This window comes from Pseudophryne corroboree, chromosome 1, assembly GCF_028390025.1.
Source record: "Pseudophryne corroboree isolate aPseCor3 chromosome 1, aPseCor3.hap2, whole genome shotgun sequence".
Classification (NCBI taxonomy): domain Eukaryota; kingdom Metazoa; phylum Chordata; class Amphibia; order Anura; family Myobatrachidae; genus Pseudophryne; species Pseudophryne corroboree.
The window spans coordinates 67011584-67028470 of NC_086444.1; the positions used below are offsets into that span (position 1 = coordinate 67011584).

Below are 16887 nucleotides of genomic sequence, written 5' to 3' on the forward strand. Positions count from 1 at the left end.
ATTACCTATCAATACATAAGGTGACGGCGTAATGGGTTGGAGCTAATATGCCCAAAAGCCATTAACTAAATAGACGAATTGGCATGAACTGTAAATGCATGTTTAATAAAGTGTTTTAACTTGTATTTAATGCTCTAGGCGCAGTTGTAGAATTGCACATTTAAAATGCATGTGTGAAGCACGTCGGAGGAATATGTAAGTTGTTTTGGTTTTAAAATGCATTGACATTTGGGGACAAATTGCCTTGGGACATTCTCACCTAGGAATTGAGATGTTAATGACCTATAGACAAGCTGTTTGTTTAAGATGCAGTCATGGGGAATATGCTTGTGTCTCTGTGTAACAGTTATAGAGATTAGCAGATGAACAGACAGTATTGCTTGGGTTTCAGAATTCCATGTTCCTAAGAAGTTGCTAAGATTCTGATTAAGCCAAACTGGTTTTAGTATAGATATGTGAAAGGAGAGATGCAATTGAAATTCGAGTTGTATTAACATTTGTGAAAGGGACAGGAACATATATATTAATCAGATTTTGCTTGGGAAAGCACACTGGTTTGGTTTATATATGAACTAGAGCAGGAAATTGCTTTATCTAGTTATTTACCTGTTTTGAAAAGTAATCTGTATTTATATTTTGTGAGATAGCCTGATTGGTTAAATAGACCCAGGGTGGAACTACCCCCTGTAGTATTGTGTGTTGGAGTAAGATAAAAAGGAGGGCTACGAGACCTGTGTGTATACATCTTCTGTGGCATCTTGAAATGTGGAACTGCTGTAACATCAGAGGCAGATTGGCCATAGGGTCTACAGGGAAGATTCCCGGTGGGCCGACGCACCCGTGGGGCCTGTTTTGTTTGAGGACGTGTGGTCCTTTTTATAGACATAATGAATAAGATGCAAAATAATTTGCATATATGAAAATGATTTTGCCACTTAGCCTGTGATTGCAGATGATCTAGTGTATGCTCTGTCTGCCTGCTTGGCTGACATATAAGATTGAGTGAATAGTGATTGGGATACGGTTGGTGTAATAAGCAAGAAAATATATATTTCTAAAGAATGATATAGTTTCCTAAATTCTGAAGGTGTATCATATAATGTGCTCATAACATTTAATTTTATTTCTTTTTAACTTCCCCCTTGATGCTGGACATGCCCACTATCTGGAAAGTTTTGGGGGGAGGGTGCTGCTGCCATGGCCCATGGCCAGACCTTACACCTCTGGTGCTGCCCATGTGGGGCCACTAGTACAAATTTTTCCAGGGCCGCTTTTTGTTCCCAATCCGCCCCTGTGTAACATTGTATGCTGCATCCCCCTGGCAAAAGGGGAGGATCTTTTTTAAGACTTATTTTAAGCAAATAAACATCATTGCCTCAAGACGATTGTCTTCTCTGCTTGTCCTGGTTTGAGCCCAGATTATGGTGTTTGCCAAGATTGTCTCCGAAGGGAACAGCAGTGTCACTCACATGTTCAAATTGTCACGTATCACCTAAATTATCTGACTTATTGAATTTGAGTGTCAGATCAACAAAAGGGAGTGTGCATAACCTCCAACATTTGTTCTATTTCTCTTGTATTTTTGCTAGTGGTGGCGAATAGAGCGACCGGACCTCCCAATAGGTTCTATTTGTGGAATAATTAATGGGAAAGGACCAACCAGACATCAACATTTACTATATATTTTTTGCTTACTTATTGGCTATTTAAGCCAGATGTGCTATGATATGTCGGGATAAGCCTAGCATTTTAAATTTGTCTCAATATAATTCGTTTTTTAATATAAACATATCTATTTATTAAGTGTGCACCAGAAAAGACATAGTCTTCTTTTTCTATTTTTATATCTCTGTAAAAAATCTCTTTTTCATATAGTCTTTTTGACTAATTGTCTGGGAGCACCGCCAACCAAGTGCTATTCGTGATTATAAAGTGATAATAGCCCTAATGTTGGTTTCAGTCATAAGTGACAGCACAGATAGGGTCCAGTGCAGTTACAAAACAACCCTTTTTTTCTTCTTGTGCCCAGAGTCTCCAAGCTCTGCCTTCTGCCATCTACCATGCCAGGCCTGGTCCAGGTCAGCGACCAGTAGGTGTTCAACCGTTGCCAGTCAGGAGGTGTGTCAGCAGCGTATCGATGCATACACAACAGCAAGTGGTACAGATGCCGGTGGTAGGAGCCTGAGCAGAAACGTGATTCTGGTGGCAGCAAAATACCCACTCACTGCGCAGTGGGTGGAGTCAGTAACAGGATGTACTGAGGGTAAGAGGGAGTCCCCTATTGGCCAGATCCCGTGTGACCCAAAACCCAATCTGTGATCGATGGGCACAGCAAGGGCGTATCCAGTCACACTGTCTCTATTCCAAGAACCCCGAATGACCGGGACAAACTTGATTTAAGTAGGTGCATAAGTTTATTTAATAAAAATCAACAAAGTATCACATGAATATACAGAAAATGAAATACATAAAGGATTAATCATATGCTTTCAGCTGCCCCAGGCTGAAGAGAACTGAACTGAAATTAATCAACCAAGTTTCTCCATCTCTTTGTTATGAAGCCAAAGCTGGAACGTGAGAGCAGAAGAAAGCCTCTGATGAAGCAGAATAGGCCAGCCATGGGGGGTAATTCCAAGTTGATCGCAGCAGGATTTTTTTTAGCAATTGGGCAAAACCATGTGCACTGCAGGGGGGGCAGATATAACATGTGCAGAGAGAGTTAGATTTGGGTGGGCTATTTTGTTTCTGTGCAGGGTAAATACTGGCTGCTTTATTTTTACACTGCAAATTAGATTGCAGATTGAACACACCCCACCCAAATCTAACTCTCTCTGCACATGTTATATCTGCCTTCCCTGCAGTGCACATGGTTTTGCCCAATTGCTAACAAAAATCCTGCTGCGATCAACTTGGAATTACCCCCATGAAACAAACGTCTGACAAATATTTGTGATCTCACCGTGTACTCTTAACGCTGACAGTGTATGAAATGCTTCAGATGTTTACTGTACTCAGCAGAGGAAATGTCCTCGAGATGCTGTGTGGAGGACCAACATTATTTGTGTTTCAGCAGTAGTATGGATCTGCAAACTTGATGGACTGTTTATATGTCCTCCCTACACTGAGGTGGGCATGTGGGTCCCGCAGACTGTGGATGAGAGTCCCATTTAGCACCCACATATGATGAGAGGCTCAGCTATTCCCCCTTTCCACACATGTTCATCATACATGTGCATTTTATGGTGATGGTAGCGGAATCCCAGTGTCACGATCCGGGTATCTGGACGCCATTACTTACCCTTCAGATGCCTCCTAAGGCGGGCTCAGCGTTCCAGGACCAGATTCCGCTGTTCCTGAGTTTCCACATGCAGAGTGTCAGAGTGGTGTTTTCATCAGCCGCGGCCTCCGCTGTGCCCGCGTGGTTAAATGTGCATCTATCAGCCTGGCGTCTCCTGTCTCCGGTGGCCGGCGCCGCCATTACTGTTTCCCAGACCACATGGATTACAAACCAAACTTCCCTCCAAGTGTCTGCATGGGCGCAGCCATCTTGGATTCTGTCATCTGATCATTTCCACCAATCTGCTGTTTGTATTGTTGATTTGCATAATTGCCTAACCAACCCCTTCCTTGCTGCAGGTATAAGTAAGCTGTGCCTGAGCAAGGAAGGCGTCAGTGCTTTGGTTGTCAAACCTAGTTCCTGTTTGTCTCTCTTCTATGATTGTCTTCCAGGTTCCAGCTCCTGTCTCAAGACTTCCACCATAGAGACCCGCACCAGCATTCCACCTGCGGTGTAGCCTGACTCTCCAATCCATTGTGGATTCATCTGTTTCCAGCTACAACACTACCTGCTTCCAGCCTCAGCTTCCAGCAGAATACAGCTTCCCTTAAAGGGCCGGTGTCCTTTCTACACTTTACCACTCTCCACCGGAATTATTATTTCTCCGCTCTCAAGTTCTACATTTCAGTTCACATTTCATCGCTCCCAAAGTTCATTTATTATTTAACTGGTTCCAGCCAGTATCCACTCCGTGCTAACAACAGTCTGGTTCCAGCCAGTATCCACAGCAGCTGTTTTACCTTCAGCAACCCAGCTCTTCCTGGAACACCAGCTGGTACAATCCTGGGTTATCTCCATTGCTACAGCCGGGCCTGGTAAGGACTTTCCATCTAGAAGATCATAAGAACTATCTCACACTACCAGTGCCCTGTGGCTCCTGCCATGCTGTAGTACTCAGGAACTGTATTTATTCTTTGCTGACTTTTACGTTTTCCTTTATTGCTGCTGTGATGCGGAGTTGTCATAATAAACATCATTGACTTTTATCTAAGTTGTCGTGGTCACGCCTTCGGGCAGTTATTATTCATGTTACTTACATGTCCAGGGGTCTGATACAACCTCCCAGGTTCCGGTACATCTCAGCCCCTACAACTGAGGCTGCCTCCCGTCAGCTCAGGCCCTCAGTTGTGACAGTAAGCACTGACCTAATGAATCCAGCCGGAGACCAGGATCAAGCGGCCAGGCCGATGCAAGAACTGGCAGCCCGACTAGAACATCAGGAGGCTGCACAGGGCCACATCATCCGCTGTCTCCAGGATCTCTCTACTCGGCTGGATGGGATTCAGACCACTCTCCGTGGATCAGGCGCGTCTGGTGCGTCAACCACAGTGACTCCAGCTATAACCCCACCCACCTTACCCATTTCTGCTCCACGTCTTCATCTTCCAACGCCAGCAAAATTTGACGGATCTCCAAGATTCTGCAGGGGATTTCTCAACCAGTGTGAGATTCAGTTTGAGCTACAACCTGGCAATTTCCCCAGTGACCGTACAAAAATTGCCTACATTATTTCTCTTCTCAGTGGCTCAGCCCTCGATTGGGCATCACCGTTATGGGAGAGGTCCGACACCCTGCTATCTTCTTACACTGCATTCGTGTCAACATTCAGGCGCATCTTCGACGAGCCAGGCCGGGTAACTTCAGCTTCGTCTGAGATTCTCCGTTTACGCCAGGGATCACGTACTGTAGGACAATATCTTATACAGTTCCAGATCCTGGCATCCGAACTGGCATGGAACGACGAGGCCCTGTATGCTGCATTCTGGCATGGTTTATCCGAGCGTATTAAAGATGAGTTAGCTACCAGAGACTTACCCTCCAAGTTAGATGAGTTAATCTCACTTTGTACGAAAGTTGACTTACGTTTCAGAGAGAGAGCAACTGAGCGTGGAAGATCATCTGCTCCAAAATCTTCTGCTCCTCCTCCTCGCCAACTGTCACCAACTAAAGATGAACCCATGCAAATTGGCCGTTCCCGTTTAACTCCTGCTGAGCGCCGAAGACGTCTCTCCGAGTTTCTCTGTTTGTACTGTGCAGCTCCGTCTCACACCATTAATGCCTGTCCCAAACGTCCGGGAAACTCCAAATCCTAGCTCGCCAAGGAGAGGGCCGGCTAGGAGTAATGATCTCCTCTCCATCTCCTCAAGATTGTAACCTCCCAGTCTCGCTTCAAGTTGCTCAACGTTATCAGAACGTCATTGCCCTCCTGGATTCCGGAGCAGCTGGGAACTTTATTACCGAAGCCTATGTTAAACGGTGGTCCCTACCCACCGAGAGACTTCCTTCGTCCTTTTCCTTAACTGCTGTGGATGGCAGTAAAATTTTTGATACAGTTATTTCTCTAAGGACTCTACCAGTTCGTCTGAGAGTGGGAGTTCTTCATTCCGAACTTATTTCACTTTTAGTGATTCCAAGAGCCACACATCCTGTGGTCCTGGGCCTTCCATGGCTCCGTCTTCACAATCCTACAATTGATTGGACGACTACGCAAATCCTGGCATGGGGTTCCTCCTGTACTAAGACATGTTTGTTTAAAGTGTTGCCTGTCTGTTCCTCCTCCCCCAGGTCGTCTGATGTTCCACCTCCTCCATATCAAGATTTCACGGATGTGTTCAGTAAAGCTTCTGCTGATATCCTTCCCCCTCATAGAGAATGGGACTGCCCGATTGATCTCGTTCCAGGGAAGGTTCCACCTCGAGGCCGAACTTATCCGTTGTCTCTCCCCGAGACGCATTCTATGGAGGAATACATAAAAGAGAACCTAGCAAAGGGGTTCATTCGACCTTCTTCTTCTCCAGCCGGCGCAGGCTTCTTTTTTGTAAAGAAGAAAGATGGTGGTCTGCGGCCGTGCATCGACTACAGAGGTTTGAACGACATTACCATCAAGAACCGCTATCCTTTACCCCTGATTACTGAGCTCTTTGACAGAGTTAGCGGAGCTACCATCTTTACAAAGCTGGACCTGAGAGGTGCATACAATCTCATCCGGATCCGTGAGGGTGACGAGTGGAAGACCGCATTTAACACCCGTGACGGACATTATGAGTACCTCGTCATGCCCTTCGGATTGAGCAATGCTCCAGCTGTCTTCCAGCATTTCGTCAATGAGATCTTCAGAGACATTCTATACCGTCATGTCGTGGTCTATCTAGATGATATCCTCATTTTTGCCAACAATTTAGAGGAACATCGTTTCTGGGTAAAGGAGGTTCTGTCCCGTCTCCGTGTCAATCATCTCTACTGCAAATTAGAGAAATGTGTCTTTGAAGTCAAGTCCATTCCGTTTCTAGGGTACATTGTGTCCGGTTCCGGACTAGAGATGGATCCTGAGAAACTACAAGCAATCCAGAATTGGCCAGTACCCTTAACCCTCAAAGGGGTCCAGAGGTTCTTAGGGTTCGCCAATTATTACCGAAAGTTTATACGAGACTTTTCCACCATTGTGGCGCCTATTACTGCTTTCACCAAGAAGGGTGCTAACCCGTCCAAGTGGTCTGAAGAAGCCATGCAAGCTTTTCATCTTTTAAAACAGAGGTTCATCTCTGCACCTGTCCTGAAACAGCCTGACGTCGACTCTCCTTTCATCTTAGAGGTGGATGCCTCCTCCGTTGGAGTAGGAGCGGTGTTATCTCAGAGGGCTAAAGATGGTCATTTACATCCTTGCAGTTTCTTCTCACGGAAGTTCTCCCCAGCGGAGCGCAACTATGCCATTGGCGACCAGGAGTTGCTAGCCATCAAGCTCGCTCTAGAGGAGTGGAGATATCTGTTGGAGGGAGCTTCTCATTCAATCACCATCCTTACAGACCACAAGAACCTTCTATATCTAAAAGGCGCACAATGTCTCAACCCTCGTCAGGCCAGATGGGCACTTTTCTTTTCCAGGTTCGACTTTAAACTCCAGTTCTGTCCGGGCTCTCAGAATCGCAAGGCCGATGCCCTTTCCCGCTCATGGGAGCAAGAAAATGAGTCAGAGTCTTCAGACAAGCATCCTATTATAAATCCGTTGGCATTCTCCACGGTAGGGATGGACTCTACGCCCCCATCAGGGAAAAGTTTTGTGAAGCCGACACTAAGGAAGAAGCTCATGCATTGGGCCCATGCTTCCCGTTTTGCCGGACATACAGGTATCCAAAAAACCCTGGAGTTTATCTCTAGGTCCTATTGGTGGCCAACTCTGAAAAAGGACGTTTTGGAGTTTATTGCATCTTGCCCAAAGTGTGCTCAACATAAAGTATCCCGCCAGTCGCCTGCGGGGCAACTGGTTCCACTATCTGTTCCCCGTCGACCATGGACCCATTTGTCGATGGATTTTATTACAGATTTGCCCATGTGCAACAAGTTCAATACCATCTGGGTGGTAGTTGACCGGTTCACCAAGATGGCACACTTCATTCCTCTCACCGGTCTTCCGTCAGCTTCCAAGTTGGCTCAAGTATTCATACAAGAGATCTTCCGACTCCACGGTCTTCCAGAAGAAATTATCTCAGATCGAGGAGTTCAATTCACAGCCAAATTCTGGCGAAGTTTATGTCAAGTCCTCCAAGTCAAGTTAAAGTTTTCCACGGCTTACCATCCTCAGACCAATGGTCAAACTGAGAGGGTGAATCAGGACTTGGAGGCCTTCCTCCGCATCTATGTGTCCTCCTCTCAAGATGACTGGGTTCAATTACTTCCCTGGGCCGAGTTCTGTCATAACAACCAGTATCATTCTTCATCTTCTTCAACACCATTCTTCACCAACTTTGGATTCCACCCTAAAGTCCCTGAGTTCCAACCGCTTCCAGCAACTTCTGTTCCCGCAGTGGATATCACCTTGCATCAGTTTGCCAATATCTGGAAGAGCGTACGATCAGCTCTGCTCAAGGCATCGTTCAGGTACAAGAAGTTTGCGGATAAGAAGCGTCGAGCAGTTCCTGCTCTCAAGGTGGGTGATCGGGTATGGTTATCCACGAAGAATTTAAGGTTAAGAGTTCCCAGTATGAAGTTTGCACCTCGCTACATCGGTCCTTTTAAAATTGATCAAGTCATCAATCCTGTTGCTTACAGACTCCAGTTACCTCCCTTCTTAAAAATACCCAGGACATTCTATGTTTCCCTGTTGAAACTGCTAATCTTGAATCGGTTTCATTCCTCACTTCCACCAACTCCGAAAGTCCAAACTCAACGAGGCGTTGAGTATGAAGTGGCCAAGATCCTGGACTCACGTCACCGTTACGGTCAACTTCAGTATCTCATTGACTGGAAGGGCTATGGTCCTGAAGAACGCTCTTGGACCAATGCCTCTGACGTCCATGCTCCTGCCTTGGTCCGAAATTTCCACGCAAAGTTTCCTTTAAAGCCTAAGAAGTGTCCTGGGGCCACTCCTAAAGGGGGGGGTGCTGTCACGATCCGGGTATCTGGACGCCATTACTTACCCTTCAGATGCCTCCTAAGGCGGGCTCAGCGTTCCAGGACCAGATTCCGCTGTTCCTGAGTTTCCACATGCAGAGTGTCAGAGTGGTGTTTTCATCAGCCGCGGCCTCCGCTGTGCCCGCGTGGTTAAATGTGCATCTATCAGCCTGGCGTCTCCTGTCTCCGGTGGCCGGCGCCGCCATTACTGTTTCCCAGACCACATGGATTACAAACCAAACTTCCCTCCAAGTGTCTGCATGGGCGCAGCCATCTTGGATTCTGTCATCTGATCATTTCCACCAATCTGCTGTTTGTATTGTTGATTTGCATAATTGCCTAGCCAACCCCTTCCTTGCTGCAGGTATAAGTAAGCTGTGCCTGAGCAAGGAAGGCGTCAGTGCTTTGGTTGTCAAACCTAGTTCCTGTTTGTCTCTCTTCTATGATTGTCTTCCAGGTTCCAGCTCCTGTCTCAAGACTTCCACCATAGAGACCCGCACCAGCATTCCACCTGCGGTGTAGCCTGACTCTCCAATCCATTGTGGATTCATCTGTTTCCAGCTACAACACTACCTGCTTCCAGCCTCAGCTTCCAGCAGAATACAGCTTCCCTTAAAGGGCCGGTGTCCTTTCTACACTTTACCACTCTCCACCGGAATTATTATTTCTCCGCTCTCAAGTTCTACATTTCAGTTCACATTTCATCGCTCCCAAAGTTCATTTATTATTTAACTGGTTCCAGCCAGTATCCACTCCGTGCTAACAACAGTCTGGTTCCAGCCAGTATCCACAGCAGCTGTTTTACCTTCAGCAACCCAGCTCTTCCTGGAACACCAGCTGGTACAATCCTGGGTTATCTCCATTGCTACAGCCGGGCCTGGTAAGGACTTTCCATCTAGAAGATCATAAGAACTATCTCACACTACCAGTGCCCTGTGGCTCCTGCCATGCTGTAGTACTCAGGAACTGTATTTATTCTTTGCTGACTTTTACGTTTTCCTTTATTGCTGCTGTGATGCGGAGTTGTCATAATAAACATCATTGACTTTTATCTAAGTTGTCGTGGTCACGCCTTCGGGCAGTTATTATTCATGTTACTTACATGTCCAGGGGTCTGATACAACCTCCCAGGTTCCGGTACATCTCAGCCCCTACAACTGAGGCTGCCTCCCGTCAGCTCAGGCCCTCAGTTGTGACACCCAGCTCTTGGGATACTGGCGGTCAAAACACAGACAGTGGCATTCCGGCGTGCAGAATCCCAGAACCACGTAGGTAAGTAGCCTAACCCTCTCTTTCTACCCCCCCACCCCAACACTAACTCTCTCTCCCCCCTGCAGCCTGACCCTAACCCTCTACCCCCACAGCCTAACCCTCCCTCACTGCAGCCTAACCATAACCTCCCCACCCGTAGCTTAACCCCACAGCCTAAACCTAACACTCCCACCAGCAGCCTGACCCTAAACTGCCCCAACACACTTAAGCTCTGAATGCCGGCTGTCAGGATTCCGGCATTGTGATTCATATCGGGATCTCTGGGTCAGTGAACACTGGCATGCTGACCGGATCCCCATTTTTTTATATTCATGTGATACTTATTCAAAATGCTTGTGCACCTTCTTAAATCAAGTTTGTCCCAGCCATTCGGGTTTCTTGGAATATATTTGAATGTCTTTTGAGCCTGTTAACACCAACCCATTACACTGTCACCTTATGTATGATCCTTGTTCTGGAAGTCGGTGTTTCCTTCTATTAATGTAATTGGGGGCTGCACTAGTCCCAATTTTTGCACAATATATGGTGCCTTTTGCCTTTGGTTTACAGTCCCAATTACCTGTCACAGTCTCAACATGTGACAAGTATCTTATTACTAACACAGGATGCTGCCTTCCCTGTAAGTGGACAGCACTTAAATTCTCCACATATGTGTTTTAGAAGGAAGACTAGTGTTACTGTACATAATAAAGGAGTAAAATAAATATTCTGACATAAAGGAATAATCATGAAACTTACTTTTGGATGACTTTGCAGATACTGAGCCGCTTCTTCAAAATATGTTAGATCTGCATGGATTAGAGATTTTGGAAGATCCTCATAAGCAAAATAAGCTAACGCAAGAGCGGCAAAGCCACGGCTGGCAAGGAGACTGCTTCGGAATTCTGTAAGACCTCCAATGCCACCAAACATGTCAACCACTCCCAGGAATGGACCTTCGCCTATAACATAAGGACACAATTCCTCAACAATGTTTCTTCAGTTTAGTTATTTAACTTATCTAGTAATCTTATGTGCTAAATCCACTATCAATCAGAATGCAGCCAATCAATTCTCTAGGATTTAGTGACATCACTGAGGTGTGATATCTCTGTAGGCTGGACAGGTCTGTAGCCTTTTGCTGGTGTCTGCTGAGTGTTATGGGAGACTCCACAGCCCATTGTAATCATAAGGAAACCAGGAAAACTACTGTTTTCCAACACTTTGTTTGTTGCCTAGCTATAAGTTTGGTTAAATGTATTACCACACGAGTAACAGGATAGGTAAAACCCAAACTTGGCCAGGAAGGTGCAGGAACCAAACCTACATGACCAAGCAGTGATTTGTAGCTGGCATTATCATACATAACCGCTACTACAATGAAGTGGTTTATTTGCCTACCTGGTGGGAGGAAGAGCGCTCCTCTGACTCGGCCTTTTCTTATATGCAGTCTCTGTACCCCAGGACTCACATACCATCTTTCTATGATTTTACTAACACGGGGGGTTTCTTCATGCAGTGGGCTTATCACCTGGTAAGGATACAGCTCCAGGTGAATATACCAGGGGCTTCCCATCACATCACGTTTTATCAGCCTGAAGAATGGGATGGATGGCTTCAGAGACCAGAACAGACCCATAGGATAAACACCTTCAAAATCTCCACCAATCGCTGGTGAGCTTTCCAGGTTTACTTTCCCCTCCATATCACTCCTATAGAAAGCTCTGGAGGAAAATATCTGCCCTTTCTCATCCTCCAGCCATGCTCTCAGGGTGATGGTCTGCTGTGGTAGGAGGCCCCAGGCCTGGATCTTCACTGGCTCATCCACTAACGAGCTCTCCGGTGAGACTTCGAGGCCAATCATATCTCTTGGTCCAGAGAAGGCGGGATTAATCTTAAGTGAGAGACAGTAGATAAATAATGTTACCTGACTAAATACAGTCCAAGGCATAGTGAGTTTGTGAACTCTTTAATATTACAGGTTTTTCTGAAGTAATTGAAGCTAAAATAAGATTGCATTTTTAATTTAAACTTAATAATTAATAATAGTAACATGAATACAATAAATACTACATTTCCATGTCCTTATTGAACTCATTTATACCACATTAAATTGGTTTATCGGTATCTGGTCAGAATGTTGGCAATACATTTTAGGGTTAGGTTAGGTTGTTAAAATATTTTAAAAAATGGTATGTATTCATTGTGGTGTTACTATTTTAAATGTTGACATCTGTGATTATCAACATTTTTTCTTTCGACCTAATGGCCAAGGTCAACATTTAGACTGTCGATATACAAAACATGATATAGGTCGGTGCACAGGCGTGTCTGCATTAGTTAAGGCAGAAATGAGATTCCGGTGGTCATCTAGTGATTAATATAATGAAAATCTATTGAATAACAATTTTAATTCAGGACAGATCTCTGGTGGTGCCCCCTAGAGCAACAGAAATTATTTAAATCAAGCTAAAAGGAAAGAAGGCTCTTTCTTGCGGGCACTCTTATGCTAAAGTAAAACTTAACTTTTATTTGAAAGTCTCAATAAAAATACCCTTATTAATACAATTACACACAAAATAAAATCTTATTAAATACTGGAAAAATAATCCATTAAAGTGCAGATATACATTGCTCAACCATGTGCCCTAGTCCGACAGATTGGAACAACACATCATTATCATCCTAACCATTGCAGCTTCTCTCTTCTTCCATCTGTTAGACGTTTCAGGTGTGTTAGAACAAGAACATATCGTTTTAAGAAGAGTTTCTTCCCATCTGTTATCGTTCGTCATAATTTGACTGGTAATCTGTGAGTTTTTATGTGAATGTCCCAGATCTTAATTTTGTTGTTCTTTTTAACAATGACAATACAATCTATCTTCAGAACGTCTAGTGTGTAGGTGATGCGCGCTCCTGCGTGTCGTCAGCAACATCCTCCGTCGGATATGCATGCAGGTGACATCGCCAGAAGGGCCATGTTGTTGAATGCAGCATGGCCTTCGCACCCTTTCCCCACCACGTCGCTGCCGGCATCGGCAAGTGTTTATTCAAAAGGTTAACCCTGTATCTGCTGTCAGCTCAGGAATGAGCTGATGAGAGTACAGATAGAAAGATTAGACAGTTCTGTGTGTAATAATAATTCACGCTGTAATAGGGATTGTGTCTTTATATCATAAAATAATCATTTATGACACTGTAAATGTGGGATTTTGTGTAGATTATATGGTAAAGTTATTTATACATTGTAACCAGATAGTAAAAAAACATCCACATCTCAATGGGTTGTGTAATGTGGGACAGGTATTGCTACAAGACGTCTTACTTTGATTAGTGTAGAAAACTGAAGATAACAATTTTTCCTTTCTGTCTTAAATCACCAACAGTGCATGTGCTAGACAAGCAGTAAATGCACCATCAGAGATAGCCAGAATAGTCCTGGGGAGTTAATAGTCTCTATCTATCTTTGACTACATATGGGGGGGGGTGACCTCACTACCCGGTCTAAGAGTATAGTTTGAGGATGGATAAATAAAGGTTTTACCTTGTCCCAAAAAATAATAACAGCTGCAGTTTCAGCTCCCGCTGAACCAACGTGCACGTTTCACCCTTAGGGCTTGATCACGGTCAATGTGTCTTCCAAGTACTGATGAGTGTGTCTATAAACAAGTGCTCCCGTCCTATCACAGGTGAGAATGTGTGATAGGCAGGCTTTACTGCAAGACTGAACAATCTTGCAGGTGGGTGGGATAGCTAGTCCCAGCCCCCTCATGGTTTGCATATCTCCTATCAAAGCATTAATTGTTATATAACAGCATCTTGTTAATTTTACAAGTCCCTTAGACATGTTAAATGATACAGTAACAACAAGTATAGAGTGACCTGTCACATACTGCATTTGTGCGCTCTGGATTAATGTGTATAAAGATTAATCAGACTACAGAGCCTCATCCTGAAAACAAATTCCAGCATGTTGATTAGCAAGGAGGTAAATTAGGGAGGGTGCTTGTGTCAGCACATTGCACAGAGCAGCCCATAATATGAGAGGCTCCGTTTCTGCATTAAACTGAGGCTTGTCAGCCTGTAAATCAATTTCCTAGAAAAAAAAGGATCTTTGAATTGTATTTATTACTGTAGGTCAGTGCCAGATTAAGGTCCATATGGGCCTGGAGCTGAAATTTAGGAAGGGCCTATTGTGTGCCTCGGCAGGAGGTGTGAAGCGCTGCAGTGGTGTGACTAGTGATGTGGTGGTGTGATCAGTGTGGTGTGGGTGTGGTCTAAATAGGGTGTGTGGCCTATGCCATGTGAGTAACACAGTCACCACTTACTGACAGACACTACTTACTGACACACGCACACACAACACAAAGCTTACTGACACAATCACCACTTACTGACAGACACTACTTACTAACACACACAACACAAAACTTACCGACACAGACACCACTTACTGATAGATATTACTGACTGACACACACGCACAACACAGATAAACTTACTGACTCAGACATTACTTACTGACACACACACAACACAATACTTATACCGCTCTCACAGCACAATGCCGGGTCCCACCTGGGAATTGGAAATGGGTCCATTCCTGGGTGGGACCCGGCATTGGACCCTACACACCGCCAACTCGACCCGGCAATTTGCTGGGTCGGGTTGCCATCCGTGGGCGGAGATGGAGTCTGCATCAGGGGCGGGTGCGGAGGCGGCGCTGGGAGATGAGATCATCTCCGCGCCGCCACTCCCTATGCAGTTAAAGGGTCCCGGGTTGCTTTATTCCCGGGTTGAATTACTGGGTCAGGCAACCCGGAATTCGCCCATGACCCCTTTCACAACGCACATCGAAACTTGTCGACCCGGCAATATACCCGATCTATACCAGGTTATTTTTGCGGTGTGAAAGGGGTATTACTGACACAGACACCCACCACTTACTGACAGACACTACTTACTGACACACACAGTACAAAACCTACTGATAGACACTACTTACTGACACACACAGTACAAAACCTACTGACAGACACTACTTACTGACACACACACACACACACACACACACAACACAAAACTAACTGACATAGACACCACTTACTGACAGACACACACACACAATGCAAAACATACTGACAAAAATACTACTTACTGACACACAAACACAACACAAAACTTACTGACACAGACACCATGCAAAATGTACTGACTCAAACACTACTTACTGACAGACACTTCTTACTGACACCAGTGCTGCACACATAATTTTTTTCTCAGTGGTACTGTGCCTGCGCGCCGTGGGCGTGGTCACATGCCATTAAGGGATGTGACCATGTGACACTAGGTTGAGTGGTTATATATTATGTGAATCCATGGCACAGACACTGCCTGTCCCTGCGGACTACAGAGACAAGGACAGCAGGATGTGACACTGGTTATAGAATAAAATAAGAATTTACTTACCGATAATTCTATTTCTCGTAGTCCGTAGTGGATGCTGGGAACTCCGTAAGGACCATGGGGAATAGCGGCTCCGCAGGAGACTGGGCACAAAAGTAAAGCTTTAGGACTACCTGGTGTGCACTGGCTCCTCCCCCTATGACCCTCCTCCAAGCCTCAGTTAGGATACTGTGCCCGTACGAGCGTACACAATAAGGAAGGATTTTGAATCCCGGGTAAGACTCATACCAGCCACACCAATCACACCGTACAACCTGTGATCTGAACCCAGTTAACAGCATGATAACAGAGGAGCCTCTGAAAAGATGGCTCACAACAATAATAACCCGATTTTTGTAACAATAACTATGTACAAGTATTGCAGACAATCCGCACTTGGGATGGGCGCCCAGCATCCACTACGGACTACGAGAAATAGAATTATCGGTAAGTAAATTCTTATTTTCTCTGACGTCCTAGTGGATGCTGGGAACTCCGTAAGGACCATGGGGATTATACCAAAGCTCCCAAACGGGCGGGAGAGTGCGGATGACTCTGCAGCACCGATTGAGAGAACTCCAGGTCCTCCTCAGCCAGGGTATCAAATTTGTAGAATTTAGCAAACGTGTTTGCCCCTGACCAAGTAGCTGCTCGGCAAAGTTGTAAAGCCGAGACCCCTCGGGCAGCCGCACAAGATGAGCCCACCTTCCTTGTGGAATGGGCTTTTAGAGATTTTGGCTGTGGCAGGCCTGCCACAGAATGTGCAAGCTGAATTGTGCTACAAATCCAACGAGCAATAGTCTGCTTAGAAGCAGGAGCACCCAGCTTGTTGGGTGCATACAGGATAAACAGCGAGTCAGATTTTCTGACTCCAGCCATCCTGGAAACATATATTTTCAGGGCCCTGACTACGTCCAGCAACTTGGAGTCCTCCAAGTCCCTAGTAGCCGCAGGTACCACAATAGGCTGGTTCAAGTGAAACGCTGAAACCACCTTAGGGAGAAATTGAGGACGAGTCCTCAATTCTGCCCTGTCCGTATGAAAAATTAGGTAAGGGCTTTTATAGGATAAAGCCGCCAATTCTGAGACACGCCTGGCTGAAGCCAGGGCCAACAGCATTACCACTTTCCATGTGAGATATTTTAAGTCCACAGTGGTGAGTGGTTCAAACCAATGTGATTTTAGCAACCCCAAAACTACATTGAGATCCCAAGGTGCCACTGGAGGCACAAAAGGAGGCTGTATATGCAGTACCCCCTTGACAAACGTCTGAACTTCAGGAACTGAAGCCAGTTCTTTCTGGAAGAAAATCGACAGGGCCGAAATTTGAACCTTAATGGACCCTAATTTGAGGCCCATAGACAGTCCTGTTTGCAGGAAATGCAGGAAACGACCCAGTTGAAATTCCTCTGTAGGGGCCTTCCTGGCCTCGCACCACGCAACAAATTTACGCCAAATACGGTGAT

At 45.4% G+C, this 16887-nt stretch overlaps 1 protein-coding gene across 4 annotated transcripts in view; it reads right to left on the reverse strand.

The window, feature by feature from the left end:
• Nucleotides 1–16887, reverse strand: part of LOC135055819 (acyl-coenzyme A amino acid N-acyltransferase 2-like) — a 44699-nt gene that overhangs the window by 11983 nt on the left and 15829 nt on the right. For all 4 annotated transcript variants that reach the window (XM_063960322.1, XM_063960303.1, XM_063960312.1 and 1 more), the window contains exons 2-3: nt 11378–11870; nt 10736–10938 (exon numbers count right to left, since the gene is read on the reverse strand). In XM_063960322.1, coding sequence (XP_063816392.1) covers nt 10736–10938; nt 11378–11840 — 666 coding nt within the window. In that variant the 5' untranslated portion in view covers nt 11841–11870. The remainder of the gene's footprint in view (nt 1–10735; nt 10939–11377; nt 11871–16887) is intronic.